This window comes from Miniopterus natalensis, chromosome 2, assembly GCF_054644295.1.
Source record: "Miniopterus natalensis isolate mMinNat1 chromosome 2, mMinNat1.hap1, whole genome shotgun sequence".
Classification (NCBI taxonomy): Eukaryota; Metazoa; Chordata; class Mammalia; order Chiroptera; family Miniopteridae; genus Miniopterus; species Miniopterus natalensis.
In genome coordinates this window covers 88,152,088-88,171,741 of record NC_142082.1, presented here as the reverse complement: position 1 = coordinate 88,171,741, position 19,654 = coordinate 88,152,088, and the positions used below count along the sequence as shown (strand labels likewise).

Below are 19,654 nucleotides of genomic sequence, written 5' to 3'. Positions count from 1 at the left end.
GTTTTAATTTACTCCTAATTTCCTATTTCTCTTTATTTTTATTTTTTGTTTCTTCTTTTCCTGTTTTTCTTTACCTATTCTATATTTTAATTTGTTCATTATTTTAAAAATTATTATTTCATTTGTATTTTTCTTTACTTTTTAATACTTATTCTGCTTCTTCTCTTTTACTTTTCTTTCATAATTTCTTTTTTTCTCCTACAATTCTCTTGGTCTTTTGTCTATTAGTATTCTTTTTATTCTTTTTTAGTCTTTGTTCTTGTTGTTTTGTTTTGTTTTCCGTGTTGTTCCCGGTTTGGCCTTGTTTTGTTCTGTCAGCACCTGTATAACGAGGTCGGGGTTGAGTCAAACAGGCAGGAAGCTTGAGGACTGAGCCCACCCACAAATGGGACCACAGCAATTAAAGACCCAAATACAACAAGGGCCCAAAGAACCCACACAAGGACACCCAGCTCAGAAGATCAAGGAGGCCAATTCACCAAAGAAGGTCACTTCACCAAGACAAGGAGGTATATCAGTTGTATCCAATGCACAGAAGCAAACGTGAAAAAAGAGCAACAATGGGGAAACAAAGAAACAGTCCCCAAATGAAAGAACAGGAGGAATCTCCAGAAAAAGATCTAAATGAAATAGAGGCAAGCAATGTATCAGAAACAGGGTACAAAGCAACCGTTTTAAGGATGCTCAACAGAATGAAAAGGGACAAGGAAACCATGAAAAACCACCACACCAGCCAGAGTTGAAAAATCATACAGCTAAAATAAAGAATACGCTACAAGAAATCAACAGCAGGTTAAAAGAAGCAGAGATTCGAATCAGCAAATAAGAAGACAAGGTAGAAAAATTACTCAATAAGAGCAGCAAAAAGAAAAAAAATGATTAAAAAGCATGAGAGGAATTTAAGGGAGTTTTGGGGCAAATGAAACAAACATCTGCATCATAGCAAGGGATAGAGAACTTGTTTGAGGAAATAATGACAGAAAACGACCCTAAACTGATAAAGAAAAAGTCACACAAGTTCAGGAAGCACACTGAGATCCAGTCAAGGTGAGCCCAAAGAGATACACACCAAGACATACCATAATTAAAATGGCAAACAATAAAGACAGAGAATATTAAGGGCAGCAAGAGAGACAGTCTGTTACCTACAAGGGAGCTCCTATAAGGCTGTCAGCTGATTTCTCAACAGAAACACTACAGGACAGAAGGTAATGGCATGAAGTATTCAAAGTGATTAAAAGCAAGGATCTGAAACCAAGACTACTCTATCCAGCAAGGCTATCATTCAAAATTGAAGGTGAAATAACAAACTTAGCAGACAAAAAAAGCCTAAAGGAGTTTATCACCACTAATCCAACATTGCAAGAAATGTTAAAGGGACTCTTGTAAAAAGAATAGAGACAGAAAAACATAGGCATGAAGAATAAAAATGGCAATAAACAACTACCTATCAAAAATAATGTTAAATGTATATGCATTAATACTATACTCAAAAGACATAGGGTAGCTGAATCAATGAGAAAACAGGACCCATATATATATGCTTTCTACAAGAGACCCACCTCAGAACAAAAGACTCACACAGGATGAAAGTGAAGGGATGGAAAACAATTTTCCATTCAAATGGAAACAAAAAATTATTAGGGGTAGCAATACTTATATCTGACAAAACAGACTTTGAAACAAAGGCCATAACATGAGATAAAAAAGCTAACTATATAATACTAAAGGGATCAATCCAACAAGAGGATATAACCCTGGCAAACACATATGCACCCAATATAGGAGTACCAAAATATATATGGGTATATATATTCAAAACAAAAACAAACTCTTGGAGGACTTTAAGGGAGACAGTGGGGGGTTAATGTCCCCTACTGTGACTGAATTGCTGACAGCAGGGGACTTTAACCCCCCACTGACATCACTGGATAGATCTTCCAGACAAAAAAACAACAAGGAAACAGCATTTACTTGATATTTACAGGACATTTCATCCCAAAGCTGCAGAATATACATTCTTCTCAAGTACACACGGGACACTTTCAAAAACAGACCATATGTTAGGAAACCAAATAAGTCTCTAAGACTGACCCTAAAAAACATGAAAAATCTTAAATAAACAATCTAATCCTACACCTAAAAGAACTAGAAAGGAGAACAACAAAAAAAGCCCAGAGTAAGTAGAAAGAAGGAAATAATAAAAATCAGAGTGTTTTTATTGTAGTTCATTTCTAGTTTCATGCCACTGTGATCCTAGAAGATGCTTGATATGGTTTCAGTCTTCTTGAACATAAACACAAAGGATTGTAAGCAAATACTATGGACAACTATACATCAAAAAATTGCACAACCTGTGCAAATTGGTCAAATTCCTAGAAACAGAACATCTTCAAAACTTCAATGAGGAAGAATCAGAAAACCTGAAAAACAACTAATGAAACTGAAGCAGTAATAAAAAAATTTCCAGCAAACAAAAGTCATAGACCAGATCACTTCACAGGGGAGTTTTACAAAACATTCAAAACACTAACACTTATTCTCTTCAAACTATTCCAAAAAATTCAAGATGAAAGAACACTTCCAAGCTCTTATCCTAATTCCAAAACAAGAAAAGGACACTACAAAGAAAGAAAATTACAGGCCAATATCCATGATGAACATAGATACTGAAACCCTCAACAAAATACCAGCAGATGGGATCCAGCAATACATTAAAAACCTATACACCATGACCAAGTGGGATTTATTCAGAAAATGCAAGGCTAGTACAATATTTCACAAATCAAAAAAGGTAATACATCACATTAACAAAATAAAGGATAAAAGTCACATGATACCCATAGATGCAGAAAGCAAAACAAAACCTAGCACCCATTTATGACAAAAACTCTCAGCAACGTGGGAATAGAGGGATCATACCTCAACATATTAAAGGCCATATATGACAAGCCTAAGCCAACATCATGCTTAGTGGGGAAAAACTAAAAGTGTTTCACTTAAGAACAGGAAGAAGACAGGGATGTCTGCTTTCACCACTCTTATTCAAAATAGTATTGTAATTCTAGCCATAGTGATCTGACAAGAACTAAAAATAAAAGGCATCCAAAATGGAAAGGAGGAAGAGGACATGATATTGTACATAGAAAACCCTAAAGACTCCACCAAACTACTACTAAATTTAATAAGTGAATTTGGCAAAATAGCAGGATACAAAATTAATAGTCAGAAATCAATGGCATTTTTATATGCCAATAATAAACTCTCAGAAAGAGAGACTAAAAAACAAAGCAAAAATCCCATTTACCACTGCAACAACAAAAAAACCCAACAAAATAAGATATCCAGAAATAAAGTTAATCAAGGAGGTAAAAGACCTATACTCGGAAATTTATAGGATATTGAAAAAAGAAATAGAGGAAGATACAAACAAGAGGAAGCATATACCATGTTCCTGGATTAGAAGCATTTAACATAATTAAAATGTTGATACTACCCAAAGCAATCTATAAATTCAATACAATTCCTATTAAAATACCAATGGCACATTTGACAGATGTAGAATAAACACTCCAAAAATTTATATGGAAGCAAGAAAGTCCCTGAATAGCCACAGTAATCTTGAGAAAGAAGAATAAAGTTAGAGGGATCACAATAATGGATATCAAGTTATACTACAAAGCCACCATAATCAAAATAGCCTGGTACTGGCACAAAAACAGGTATATAGACAATGGCACAGAACAGAGACCCCAGAAATTAACCTATGGCACTTGGTCAATTAATATTTGACAAAGGAAGAGAGCATATAATTGAATAAAGAGAGTCTCTTCAATAAATGGTGCAGGGAAAACCACTGGATAGGTACATGCAAAAATATGAAACTAGATCACCAACTTACTCCATACACAAGAATAAATTTAAAATGGATAAAAGACTTAAATGTAAGTTGCGAAACCATAAAAATCATAGAAGAAAACATAGGCAAGTAATCTCAGTGTAGCAGAATTTTCGCAGATACATCTCCTAGACCAAGAGAAACAAAGGGAAAATAAACAAATGGGACATCAAATTTAAAAGCTTCTTTACAGCAAAGGCAACCAGCATCAAAATGAAAAGGGAACCCACTGTATGGGAAAACATTTTCGCCAAAGATACATCTGATAAGGGGTTAATTTCCAAAATATAAAAAGAGCTCATACAACTCAACAACAGAAAGACAAACAATCCAATTAAAAAGTGGGTAAAACACCTTAATAGACACTTCTCCAAAGAGGACATACAGATGGTCAGGCGACATATGAAAAAATGCTTACCATCACTAATCATCAGAGAGATGCAAATTAAAACTACAATGAGGTATCACTTCACACCTGCCAGAATAACTACAATCAACAAATCAACAAAGAAAAGAAAAGAGCGCAAGAGGGGAGGAAGCCAGCAGTAGCAGGTTTGCTTCCTTCAGCAGGAAGGAAGAGAGAGCTGCATGGAGCAGAGTGAACAGTGGCTGAGCCAGCAGCTGCCTGACATAGAGCGGGAGTTCTGCTTCGTGGATATCCACTGCCGGGCAGGGGTGTTCCTGACAAAGAAATGGAACCACAGAGCCCTGCTGCCCCTTGGGTTCCCCAAACTCACCTACGGTTGCCATTGGTGTCAGGTCGAGGAACATTTTATCTGTAAACAAAGAGCTACTACAGTAGAACCGCTATTTCCCTCTGTGACTGATCCCCGGGTTTGGTGCTTGAGGCTAGACCCCATGAAGGTCAAGGCCCCATTACGGTGAGAATAAAACAAACCCCACCTCTAAGCAGGGAAACTGTACTGTCTTATGGTAGCTCATGGAGGTCAAATCCTGGAGATCACAGAGGTACAAAAATCTTGCGATTCAGTACCATCTACTGAAAAATAGTAAAAAGATCTCTTCAGAGAATGCTGCTATAGAAGGGATATTTATGCCTAGAAGAAGAAGAGCAAATGGTAAAGAGGATGATCAACCATGGTAAAGAGGATGATCAAAAAGAAAATGAAAAATCCCCAAAGAGCAAGCTGGAAGACATGGAAATATGTGATATAAATGACAGAGATTTAAAGATTGCAGTTCTAAAAATACTCAACGAAATGTGAGAAAACACAGACAGGCAATTCAGTGCACTCAGAAAACAGATCAATGAACAAAATGAGTACTTTACCAAAGAGACTGAAACTTTAAAAAGAACCAATCAGAAATCCTGAAACTGAAGCATGCAATTAAAGAGATTAGGAAGGAGCTACTAAGCATAAACACACAGCCAATCAGATGGAGGAAAGAATTAAGTGATATTGAAGATAGGAATCTAGAAATGACATAGAGAGAAGACAAGAGAGACCTGAGCATAAAGAAAAATGAAAGAGCTCTACGAGAACTATATGACTCCATCAGAAAAAGCAGTATTAGAATTATAGCACTCCTGAAGAAGAGAGGGACAAGGGAAAGAGAGTCTATTCAAACAAATAGCAGTTGAGAACTTCCCAAACCTATGGAAAGAACTAGATCCTCGAATCCAAGAAGAAAACAAAACAGTTACTTCAAAGAGGCCCTCTCTCCAAGGCACATTGAATTAAAACTGTGAAAAATTAATGACAAAGAAAAAATTCTCAAAGCAGCCAGGGAAAAGAAAGAAGTGACCTACAAAGAAAAACCCATCAGAATTTCATCCGACTTCTCAGCAGAAATTCTACAAGCCAGAAAAGAATGGAACCAAATACTCAAAGGTCTGAAAGAAAGAAATTAACAGCCACAAATAGTACATCCAGTATATCCTTTAAATATGAAGGAGAAATAAAGACGTTCGCAGACATACAGAAGATGAGAGAATTTGCCACCAGAAAACCTTCACTGCAGGAAATGCTCAAGGGAGTTACTCTACCTGAAACAAAGAACATAAGGTCACAACACAACCAGTAAGATCGCCAAAAAACTTACAGCATAAACAGGGATAATTTGTGAAAACAAAAACATAAAAGGGGAAGGGGTAAAAAACTGAACTGGCAAAGGAGGATGAACATCAGATGCACTCAAAAGAAAAAGAAAAATTATTTTATATATGCAACTTTATTTTTTATAAACCTAATGGTAACCACACTCAAAAATCCCCAAACCAGGACACATAGCTTAAAAAAAGAGGACACAGAGGAAAGAAGTATGAAACATCACCAAACAAAAACGACACAAGTACAAAGGAAAAGAACCAATGGAGGCATAGAGCTACCAGAAAACATAAGATAAAATGGCTACAGGAAATCCTCATATATCAATAATTACTCTAAATGTAAGTGATCTGAATTCACCAATAAAGAGGCACAGAGTAGCAGAGTGGATCACAAACAAAATCCATATGCTGCCTATAAGAGACACATCTAAGGTGCAAAGACAAAGGTAGATTCAAAGTAGAAGGGTGGGAAATGATTCTCCAAGCAAATAAAATCTACAGAAAAGCAGGTGTAGCCATACCTATATGTGACAAAACAGATTTCAAGACAACAAAGATAACAAGAGACAAAGATGGACACTTTATAATGATAAAGAGGATACTACATCAAGAAAACATAACACTTCTTATTATATATGCACCCAACCAGGAAGCACTGAAATATATAAAGCACTGACTCACAGAACTAAAGGGAGAAACAGATAAAACCACAATCATAGTTGGGGACCTTAATACTCCATTGACATCTCTAGACAGATCAACCAAACAAGAAAATCAATAAAGAAATATAGGCTTTAAAAGAAACACTAGACTAAATGGACATAATTGACATTTACAGAGCTTTTCATCCCAGAACATCAGATTATACATTCTTCTCCAGTGCACATGGAACATTCTCAAAGATAGACCTATGTTGGGTAACAAAACTAGCATCAACAAATTCAAGAAGACTAAAATTATACCAAGCATATTCTCTGACCACAATGCCTTGAAATCAGAAATCAACTGCAAAAAGGAAGAAACCCACAAATACATGGAGATTAAACAACATACTACTAAAAAATGACTGGGACAAAGAAGAAATAAAAGATGAGATCAAAAGATATATACAGGCAAATGAGAATGAGAATACTACATATCAAAACTTCTGGGATGCAACAAAAGCAGAAATAAGAGGGAAGTTTGTATCATTACAGGTCTACCTCAAGAAACAAAGAGAAATGCCAAGTAAACAGCCTAACATCACATCTTAAACAACTAGAAAAAGAACAAAAGCAACCCAAAGTTAGCAGAAGAAAGGAAATCATAAAAATTAGAGCAGAATTTAATTAAATAGAGAACAAAAAGACTATACAAAAAAATTACTAAAACAAAGAGCTCGTTCCCTGAAAAGATTAATAAAATTGACAAACCCCTGGATAGACTCACTAAGGAAAAAAAAGACCCATATAAACAAAATCAGAAATGAGAGAGAAGTCACCACAGACATCACAGATATACAAAGGATCATACTAGAATATTATGAAAGACTATTCCACCAAATTCAGTAACTTAGAAGAAATAGATAAGTTCCTAGAAATACATAGCCTTCCTAGAGTAAATCATGGAGAAATGGAAAATCTAAATAGATGGATCAGCAGCGATGAAATTTAAACCATAAAAAACCTACCAAAAAAACAAAAGTCCAGGACCAGATGGCTTCACCAGCAAAATTCTACCAAATGTTCAAAGAAGAGTTAAAACCTATCCTATTCAAATTCTTCCAAAAAATTGAAGACAAGGCAGTATTTCCTAACACATTTCATGAGGCCAATATAACCCTGATACCAAAATCTGGCAAGGATAACACACAAAAAGGAAAACTACAGACCAATATCTCTGAGGAATACTGATGCAAAAATCCTAAACAAAATACTAGCAAACCAAATAGAGCAGTACATCAAAAAAATAATACATCACAATCAAGTGGGGTTCATTCCAGGGGCACAGGGATGGTTCAACATACGTAAATTGATCAATGTAATACACCACATTAACAAAAGAAAGCATGAAAATCATACGATCTTATCAATAGATGCAGAAAAGGCACTGATGAGATGCAACATCCATTTATGATTAAAACACTCAATAAAATAGGAATAGAAGGAAAGTATCTTAACATAATGAAGGTCTTATCTGATAAATCCTCAGCCAATCTCATATTCAATAGTGAAAAACTGAAAGCTTTTCCTCTAAGATCAGGAACAAGACAGGGATGTCCACCATTCTTATTCAACATAGTTTGGAAGTCAAGAGAAATAAGCAATAAGGCAAGAGAAAGAAATAAAATGCATCCAAATGGGGAGAAATAAAACTGTCACTTTTTGCAGATGACATGACTCTGTATTTAGAATACCCTAAAGACTCCACCAAAAAACTATTAGAAACAATAAATAAATAAAATAAAGTTGCAGGATAAAAAAATCAATGTACAAAAATCCATTGCCTTCCTGTATACTAACAACAAAACTTCAGAAAAGGAAATGAAAAAAAAAAAACAATGCCTTTTGCAATTGCAGCCAAAAGAATAAAATACCTAGGAATAAATTTAACAAAGAACGTGAAAGAGCTATATACTGAAATTACAAAGCATTATTAAAAGACATTGAAAAAGACGCAACAAAATGGAAAAATATTCTGTGTTCATGGATTGGAAGAATCAACATAGTTAAAATGGCCATATTACCAAAAGCAATATACAGATTTAATGCAATTCCCATCAAAATACCAATGTCATTTTCTTAAAGAAATAGAAGGAGAAATCATCAGATTTGTGTGGAACCAAAAATGACCAAAGCAATCCTGAGAAAAAAGAATGAAGCTGGACGTATCACACTACCTGACATCAAATTATACTACAGAACTACGATAATCAGACAGCAGGGTACTGGCACAGAAACAGACACACAGATCAGTAGAATAGAATAGAGAGCCCAGTATAAAACCACATGTATATGAGCAGATGATTTTTGACAAAGGAGCTAGAAATACACATTGGAGTAAAGACAGTCTCTTCAATAAATGGTGCTGGGAAAACTAGAAAGCCACATGAAACTGGATTAGTTTGTCCCTGTGGGCAAAAATGAACTCAAAATGGATCAAAGACCTAAATGTGAGACCCAAAACAGTAAGTTACATAGAAGAAAACATAGGTATCAAACTTATGAACCTTGGTCATAGGGAACATTTTATGAACTTTACCCCAAAGTGAAGGGAAGTAAAGGCAAAAATAAATGAATGGGGCTATAGCAAACTAAAAAGCTTCTGCACAGCAAAATAAACTGACAACAAAACAAAGAGGCAACCAACCAGATGGAAGATGATATTTGCAAACAGTTGCTCTGACAAAGGTTCAGTTTCCAAAATATGTAAAGAACTCATAAAACTCAACACCAAACACACAAAGCACCCAATCGAAAAGTGAGCAGAGGACCTGAACAGGCACCTCTCCCAAGTAGACATACGAACAGCCAATATGAAAAGATGTTCAACATCACTAGCAGTTCGGGAAATGTAAATCTAAACTACAATGAGGTACCACCTCACACCTGTTAGCGCAGCTATTATTGACAAGACAAGCAATAACAAGTGTTGCAGAGGTTGTGGAGAAAAGGGAACCCTCAATGATTGCTGGTGGGAATGTAGACTGGTACAACCACTATGGAAAGCAGTATGGTGATTCCTCAAAAAATTAAGAATGGAGCTACCATACGACCCAGCAATCCCTCTCCTGGGTATATATCTGAAAAACTTGAAAACATGTATTAGAAAAGATATATGCACCCCCAAGTTCACTGCAGCATTATTCATGGTAGCCAAGACATGGAAACAACCAAAGTGTCCTGCAACAGAAGACTGGATAAAGAAGATGTGGTACATGTACAGGATGGAATACTACTCAGCCATAAGAAAGGATGAAATACTGCTATTTGTAACAACATGGATGGACCTTGAGAGTATTACACAAAGTGAAGTCAGTCAGTCAGAAAAAGCTAAGAACCGTATGATTTCACTCATATGTGGGATATCTAACTGAAACTTGTGGACAAAAATAGCAGTGTGGTGGTTGCCAGAGGGAAGGGAGTAGGTGTGGAGAGTGAAGGGAATCTTAATATAAGGTGATCGGAGAAGATATGACTTTGGGTGATGGGCACACAGAGCAACATACAGATCTTGTAACACAGAAACCTACACCTGAAACTTATATGTTCATATTAACCACTGTCACCCCAATCAATTTAATAAAATATTACTATTAAAAAAATTAAAATAAAACAGTAAAATAAAATAAAATAAAATAAAGAGAGTTTAAGAGACCTCTGGGACAAGAGTACCTACATTTGCATTATAGGGGTACCAGAGTAAAAGAGAGAGCAAGGAATTGAAAACCTATTTGAAGAAATAATGACTGAAAAGTTCCCTAACCTGGTAAAGGAAATAGACATACAAGTCCAGGAAGGGTGGAGGGTACCAAATAAGATAAACCCAAAGAGTACCACATGAAGACACATCATAAATAAAATGCAAAGATTAAAGAACAAAGAGAGAATCTTAAAAGCAACAAGAGAAAAGCAATTAGTTATATAGAAAGGAGCTCCCACAGACTGTCAGCTAATTTCTCAACAGCAGCTTCGCAGGCTAGAAAAGATTGACATGAAATATTCAGAATGATGAAAAGCAAGGACCTGCAACCAAGATTACTCTACCCAGTAAGGCTATGATTTAGAATGGAAGAAGATGCCCAGCCAGAGTTGCTCAGTGGTTGAGCATAGACCCAGGAACCAGGAGGTCACTGTTTGATTCCAGGTCAGGGCACATGCCCGGTTTGTGGGCTTAGTCCCCAGCAGGCGGTGAGCAGGAGGCAGCAGGTCAATGATGTTTCTCTCTCATCCATGTTTCTACCGATCCCTCTCCGTTCCTCTCTAAACATCAATAAAAACAAAAAACTTTGTTTTAAAAAGAAAAAAAGGAGAGATAAAAAGCTTCCAAGACAAAAAAAAGTTAAAGAAGTTCATCAACACCAAACCAGTATTATAAGAACTGTTAAACGGACTTCTTTATAGAAAAAAAAAGAAACTATAAATAAGAAAATACTGAAGAAAAAAAAAACCCCAAAACCTCTCACTGACAATTGCAAACACATAATAAAAGCAGTGACTCAACCAACTACGAAGCTAGTGCAAATGTTAAAAGGCAAAAGTAGGAAGATCATGTATAATTACAACACAGATTTAGGAAGACACACACACAAAATAAGTAAAACATAATGACAAAACATAAACATGCTGGGGTGAGTAAAAATGGAGCGATTTTAGAATGAGTCCAAACTTAACCAACCATAAACTTAAAATAGATTGCTATAAACATAGCTTGGTTTATATGCAGTGCATGGTAACACAAGCCAAATTCTCTAAGAGCTATACGAAAAATAAAGAGAAAAGAACCTAATCACAACACTACAGAGAGTCATCAACGTACAAGAGATGAGAGAGAGCGAGAGAATAAGAAACAAAGAACTACAAAACAATCAGAAAAACAATAAAATGGCAATAACTACATTCTTATTAATAATTATTTAAAATGTAAATGGATTAAATGCTCCAATCAAAGGACATAGGGTATCCTAGTGGATAAGAACACAAGACTCACACATATGCTGCCTCTGAGAGACCCACTTCAGACAAAGACACACAGACTAAAACTGAAGGGATGGAAAAAGATATGTATGCAAATAGAAACAAAAAAACAGCGGATGCAGCAATACTAATATCAGACAATAAAGGCTTTAGGACAAAGGCTACAACAAGAGACAAAGATGGACATTTCATAATGATAAAGGGATCAATCCAGTAAGAAAATATAGCCCTTGTAAACAGTAACATACCCAACATGAAGCATCTAAATATATAAAGCAAATATTAACAGGCATATAAGGATCAACAGTATTATAATCATGGTGGGGGACTTTAACACCCCATTGACATCACTGGATAGATCATCCACATAGAAAACAAGTAAGGAAACACCAACCTTAAAAGACACATTAGATTTGATGTTTTTAATTGAAATTTTAGAACATTTTACCCCAAAGCAGCAGAATATATACTCTTCTCAAGTGCACATGGAATATTTTCCAGGACAGATCACGTTAGGCCACAAAACATGTCGAAATAAATTTAAGAAGACTGAAATCATAACAATCATCTCTCCAATCACAATAGTATGAAACTAGAAATCAATTACAAGAAGGAAACTGGAAACACAAAGACATGGAGGCTAATTAATATGCTACTAAACAATGAATGGGTTAAAAATTACATCAAGGAGGAAATCAAAAGGTACCTTGAGAAAAATATAAAAACACAATGATCCAACATCTATAGGACACAGCAAAAATAGTTCTAAGAGGGGAAATTCATAGAAATATAGGCCTACCTCTAGAAACAAGGGAAATGATTAAGGGAAAATCTAACCTTACACCTAAAGAAACCAGAAAAAGAACAACAAAAGAGTAGAAAAAAAGAATAAAGATCAGAGAAGAAATAAATGAAATACAGTCTAAAAACAACACAAAAGATCAATGAAACCAAGAGCTGGTTTTCTTAAAAGATAAAGTTGATAAACCTTCAATCAGACTCAATCAGGAAAAAAATAGAGAACACAAATAAATAAAGTAAGAAATAAAAAAGAAGTGAAAACTGACATCACAAAAACACAAAGGATCTAGAATTAGATGGCAATGATGGATGTACAACTTTGTGAACATACTAAAATCCCTGCATTGCACTTAAGAGTGACTTTTATCTCAATAACTGTTATTTAAAAGATAATAATCTATTGTTTCCCCTCCTTAGAGACAGTATGCAAATAAATAAATACATTTTTAAAAAGGATTATAAGAAAATACCATGAAAAATTATATGCCAACAAATTGGAAAACCTGGACAAGATGCATAAATTCCTAAAAACATACATCCTCCAATACTACATCAAGAAGAAACAGAAAATCAGAACAAACTGATAATTACTAATGAAATTAAAACAACAATCAAAAAATTCCCAACACACAAAACTCCTAGACCAGATGGCTTCACCTGTGAATTTTTCCAAATATTCAAAGAAGAATTAACACCCATCCTTCTCAAGCTAATCCAAACCACTAAAGAAGAAATAAGGCTCCCAAGAGCATTTTATGAGGCCAGCATTAACCTGACACCAAAACAAAACAAAGACATTACTAAATAAATAAATAAATAAATAATTATAGGCCAATATCTCTGATTAAACATAATATAAAAATCTTTAACAAAATATTAGCAATTCAAATTCAGCAATACATTAAAAATATTATATACCATGCTCAAGTGGGATTTATTCCTGGTATGCAAGGTTGTTGATTAACCACAAATCAACTTACATGATATACATTATAAACAAAATGAAGTGTAAAAATCATGTGATAATATTGATAGATGAAGAAAAAGCATTAGACAAAAACCAGCATCTATTTATGATAAAAAATCTCAGCAAATTGGGAATACAGGAAATATACCTCAACATAACAAAGACCATACATCACAAACCCACAGATAACTCATTCTCAATGGTAAAAAGTTAAAAGCATTTTCCTTAAGATCAGGAAAAAGACTAGGATGTCGACTTTCACCACTTATATTCAACATAGTAATTGAAGTTCTAGACACAGCAATCAGACAAGAAATAAAAGGCATCCAACTTAGGAAAAAAAGTGAAACTATCATTATTTGCAGATGACATACTACTATAGAGAAAGAAACCTAAAAGATTCTACCAAAAAACTATTAAAACTAATAAACAACTTCAATAAAGTAGATGACAAAATTAATATTCAGAAATTGGTTGCATTTTTATATACCAATAACAAACTACCAGAAAGAGAAATTAAGAAAACAATCTCATTTACAACTGCATCAAAAAGAACAAAATACTAGGATTACATTTAACCAAGAAGGTAAAAGAGCTAAACTCGGAAAACTATAAGACATTGAAGATAGATATAGAAGGTACAAATAAATGGCAAGATATGGGTAGGAAGAATCAACATTGTTAAAATATAAATACTACCCAAAGCAATTTAGATTCAAAGTAGTCCCTACCAAAATATCAATGACATTTTTCACAGAATTAGAATAATCCTAAAATTTATATAAAATAATAAAAAGACTCAGAATAGCCAAAGCAATCTTGAGAAAGAATAAAGTTGGAGGTACCATGCTACCTTATATCAAACCATACTACAAGGCTGGTACTGATATAAAAACTAAAATATAGATCAATGAATAAGAATAAGGAGCTCAGAAATAAGCCCACCCATATATGGTCAATTAATCTATAACAAAAGAGGAAAGAATATACAATGGGGTAAAGAAAAAGATGCTCAATGTCACTAAATATCAGAGAAATACAAATTAAAACCACAATGAGTTATAAGCTCACTCCTGTCAAAATGGCTGTCATCAATAAATCAACAAACAAGTGTTGGCAAAGATGTGTAGAAAAGGGAACTCTAGTGTACTGCTGGTGGCACTGCAAATTAGTGCAGCCAGTATGAATAACAGTATGGAGATTCCTCAAAAAATTCAAAATAGCAATACCACTTCTGCATATTTATCTTAAGAAATCCAAAACAATAATTTGAAGAGATATATGCATCCCTATATTCACTGCAACAATATGTTCAATAGCCAAGGTATGGAAAGAACCTAAGTGTCCATGTACAGATGAATGGATAAAGAAAAGTTGGTACATATATACAATGGAATACTACTCGGCCATAAAAAAATAATAAAATATTACCATTTGTGACAACATGGATGGACCTAGAGGGTTTTTTGTTAAGTGAAATAAATCAGTCAGAGAAAGACAAATACCATATGATTTTACTTATATGTAAAATCTAAAAACAAAGTAAATGGACAAACAAAACAGAAACAGATTCATAGATACCAGGAACAAATTGAGGGTTGAGGGGACTGGTGAAAAAGTGAAGGGATTAAGAATTACAAATTGGCATTTAGAAAATAGTCATGGGGGTGTAAAGTACAGCATTGGGAATAGAGTCAATATTGTAATAACTATGTATGGTGCCAGGTGGGTATTAAACTTACTGGGAGGATCACTTCAAAAGTTATATGTCTAACCATTCTAGTGTACATTTGAAATTAATATAGTATTAAATGTCAATTGCAATTGAAAAAGGATAATGAAAACCCTGTTTTTAATTTAAAAAAATTACAGTATCTGACATAACATTTTCCTCAAAAGGGTTTTTATCATATCTATGTTTATATTAAAAAAGAAATTAGGTTTCCAATATCACATAATGCAAAGTGAATGTGAATATAACCCACATAGCAGTTAGATTACATTGAATACTTCGCAAATATGATATAAAGGTATATGGTTAATTTTAAAACCAGTTAATATGTGCATTTCATGTTGTATCTATAAAATGTACCACAATTAAGTCTCTTTTGGCAAGTACAGATCAGTTAAATTCTTTAACCAGGAACTTTCCCCAAAGCATAAAGATTCCAAAATACACTCAATTCAAATTGTTATCTGTGAATAACAGACCAAACAATCAAGACAGAAATCAATTATCTCTGAATCAAGCTTGGTACTTACTTTGATTCTGTGTAGGTTTTGACTGATTGGAAAGGTCTTCATTTTCTATATGAAAATAAATAAACAAATAAAAGTTGATTTCAAGTTTTAGTCAGATTATTTACCACTGTAATAACAATAATCAGCGATTGGGGTCAAATAAAGAAAAACCCAGGATATGAATGTATACTATGTTACAAAAAGCAATGTATGCCAAGGGGGGAAAAATAAGCAAAAATCACAGTAGTAACTATATATAAAATGATAGGATTATGAATAATTGATCCTACACCTACACACACTCCTCCCCCCAATTTCTCCTTAATTTATAAGGTTTTAAATAAACATTGTTATTTAATAGATATATTTAAGACTTAAGAACATTTTCTGTAAAGATGGTGGCCTATGTGTGCAACCCAGAAGAAAGTATAGCCTGCATATGGAGTACAGAAAGGAACCACTGTCACTGGGGAAGCTGACAGACAGTTACTTCTGAGCACCACTCCCTATAACAGTGGAAAGGAAAGACTCAGACGTGGGAGTCAGATGTTGAGTGCAGAATCCACTGCCATCTGAGGAACCAATCTTGCAAGCCATGTGGATCACCCAGTCAAAGGGAAAGAAAGTGGCCCTGCTCACTTGTTGCACTCAGCTATAAAAAAGGCTCTATGCTAGGAGCTGTCTAGGGGAACTACCCTAGTTTGGACTGAGTTGATGCCAGTGAGACTGACAACCTAAACCACACTCCTTTGCACCTACCGTGGGAAAGGACTTGTCTAACCAAACCGTTGGTCAAAGATACAATGGGGGAAAAACTACCTCTCATTGCACGACAATAACTGCCCAAGAAACCAATAATGTGGCATGTGTAAGGGCAAAAAAGGAACCCACAGCCCTGACAGTCAAGCAAAAGAGAACATATCCTGTTTATGGAACGTAATACAAATGAACAACTAGAAAAGGTGGTGTCTACCAATAAAAATGCAATAAAAGAAAAAGAACTTTAAAAACCTGTGATACAAATTAAGAACACATACACATATAATACTGTAAGATATAAGCAAAGAAAGTGAAGACTTTTAGATACAAAAATACAACTCCAAAATAATAAATGTAAAGAATGGTAAAGATTAGAAATATTACTAAAAGCTAAATTACTAAGGTAGAAATAAGAAACAAAAAAAATCCCATTGAAAATGGCAAAAATACAAAACAAAAGGTATCATATGTGAATAGATAAGTGACTTAGAAGACAAATACAGTGCAAAATAAGAGTACCAGAGAAAAAAGAACACATGAAAAAGCAAAAATTATAGAAATAAAAACGAAATTTCTTAAGCTTTAAAGACTTGAGTCTTCTTTCATATCCAAAGGTCTTACAGAGTTCCAGGAAAGATTAATGATAAGATACACACCTGGACACTGTGGTGAAATATCTAAACTCCAAGATTAAAGACATTTCTGAACTCTAAAGATGAGGAAACTTTTCTTTGTAAGCTTACAGTAAGAGACTAAGGTAGTGATAAAATTAACTAGAATCGGTTTCTCAATCTATCAGCCTACATGTGTGTCCTTTTTGAAGAAACTACTTAGAAAAATTTTCTATTAAAAGAAAATTAGAATGAACATATCAGGGCAGGAAATCAAAGAACAGAAGAAAGAGTAAGAAGCCATAAGTTCAGAGGCACAGAAATAAAAATGTAGAGTATCCCAACAAAACATAAATGGATAAAAAGAAGGAGAGGGAGTACAAAGTCAAATGGTCGAGTACAAAACAGCTGTTTTTAATTTTTGTATATTGACAGCCATGAAGAATATGAAGGTGATCACTAGCAATAAAAGATAAAATTTTTAATATGAAAACTGTGATAAAAGAATAATGAATAAAAATAAAATGGAAGGACTAAGAACAAATATGTAACTTTTATAGTTGTTGGGAATTCCTATTAAGTCTCTTCCTCACTAGTTTAATAATCAGAATCCATTCAGAAACCACATAACCTACCAAATAATCAAATCCCTAAAAAATCTGAAAATAAATATACAGGCAAAATACTTCTGTAAAATAAAAACGAAAAGGAATTAAGACAATATTAATACTCCATAAGGCCAGGGAAAAAGGAAATATTTTATAGTAAAGTATAACTCAAGCTGACATTTTTTTTACCTAGGAAAATCAAAACACTTTCAAGGAAAAAAAATAGGTAATTAGTAATAAGTATGTAGAAATAAAATATTTCATTTAAAATTGCAACAAAAAAACACTTTTAAAATCCCTAGAGACAAACGTAAGACAAAGAACCTATGATTAAGAAAACTACAAAATCCTGAAAGAGAGAAAATAAGCTCTGGGGGAAAAAACACTACTACTTGACACGATATAACGACATATATATAATTGAATGATAGGACTTAATATTATAAAAATCTCAAAATTACTATATAACTATATACACATAAATTCAACTGTTTTAAATCGCATAAAATGATCTTAAACTTCAGAGGAAAGGATAAATTTCCAAAAATAGTTTAAAAAATATAAAAATATTGTGAGACAAAGCTCGCCTTATCAGATACCAGACCACACTATAAATATGCTAATCATATCACAACCTAAAATAACTATATTGAAACAGAGTAAAAAACAAAACAAAATTAGAGCCATGTGTGTATATGAAAACTTAAATGTGGTATTTCAAAGCAGTAGAGAAAATAAATAAATGATGCTGGCACAAATAACTATCATCTGGGGAAAAAGGTAAGATGAACCTCTACTTCACCCCTATATGAATATAAATTCCAGATGGAGATGGAGTAGGAATCTCACAAGACCTAAATTACCTGGACTACCTAGGGTTAATAAGATCTGAACTGAGATAACAGGATTCCAGTTTTTCTTTCATAGAATCTATTTGTCTATGCAAAAATGTAAAAATCTAAAGGTAAAAGATACCACAAACAAGGACAAGAAATAAAACGATGTATTTTGGAAAGAGTGTTTTGCAACTCTCATCAGCCAGAGTACTCAGCTGCAAACAGAACCATTCTGGCTGGTAAACGATGTGAAGAAACTGTACACTCATATACTCTTACCAGCAGGTATAAATTAGCAGTCTTTTTGGAGAACAGTTTGGCAATACATAGAAAAAAATACTTGTACTTCTTATTCCATGTTCCCAATAGACCCAAAGAAAAAGGTTAACTAGAAAGTGCTAGGGAAGAGTTTAAGCCCTCTAAGCACCTCCTTATTTTAAGACTTTCTTCCCCATGGTAGAATTAATTTGTCCAAATGGTGACATTAAGTCAATTATACTTTTTCTGTCAAAGTGATTCGTTCTACAACCTGCTCATGTTCATGCACGTAGGCCAAGAGCACTCTAGTGCAACCTGTATATCACACTAAGATTCATCATCAGGCTCTTAAATTTGTGCTCCTCTTTTATAACAACAGCTATCCCCTCCAAATGTACCATTTGTGCATGAATAATTTATTTACTTTGAATACCCCATAATAATAGTTTACCTGCTCCTGCTGGATTAGGAGTATATGGAGGTGGAGGGGGTACTCCAGGAGCTATGACATTGGCCAATGGTACCAGACCTGCATTGTTATAAGCACCTAAAATAAAAATATAATAGAAAAAATATGTAACTTATTATCACTTTGTTACCAGGAGTTCAAGCTATATTAATGCACTCATCTAATTTATTTTTAAAACTGTTATATAATAGAGTTGCATTTTATGTGAAGGTCTGGATCTAGGATTAGGTGAAAACAGATCAAATAAGATAACTGGAGATTCCTATTTCCAACACTGTATGCTGAATCCAGACTTAAGCTCACCAAATAGCATGGCAGGCAGAATCTGCCATACTGAAATTATTTCTCCTTTCTGTCAAATAATTTACACTTGACCATTTAAAGTTAAGTGCATTAAGGATGACTTTGAACGCCAACTATCAAAAAGGGATTCAAGATGATTTATCAAAAAGAAAACCCA

General features: G+C 34.1%; 1 protein-coding gene across 2 annotated transcripts in view; it reads right to left on the bottom strand.

Annotated features, from left to right (window-relative positions):
• PROSER1 (proline and serine rich 1) overlaps positions 1 to 19,654 on the bottom strand; it is a 48,378-nt gene that overhangs the window by 8,861 nt on the left and 19,863 nt on the right. For both annotated transcript variants that reach the window (XM_016208903.2, XM_016208904.2), the window contains exons 9-10: positions 19,177 to 19,272; positions 15,675 to 15,719 (exon numbers count right to left, since the gene is read on the bottom strand). In XM_016208903.2, coding sequence (XP_016064389.1) covers positions 15,675 to 15,719; positions 19,177 to 19,272 — 141 coding nt within the window. The remainder of the gene's footprint in view (positions 1 to 15,674; positions 15,720 to 19,176; positions 19,273 to 19,654) is intronic.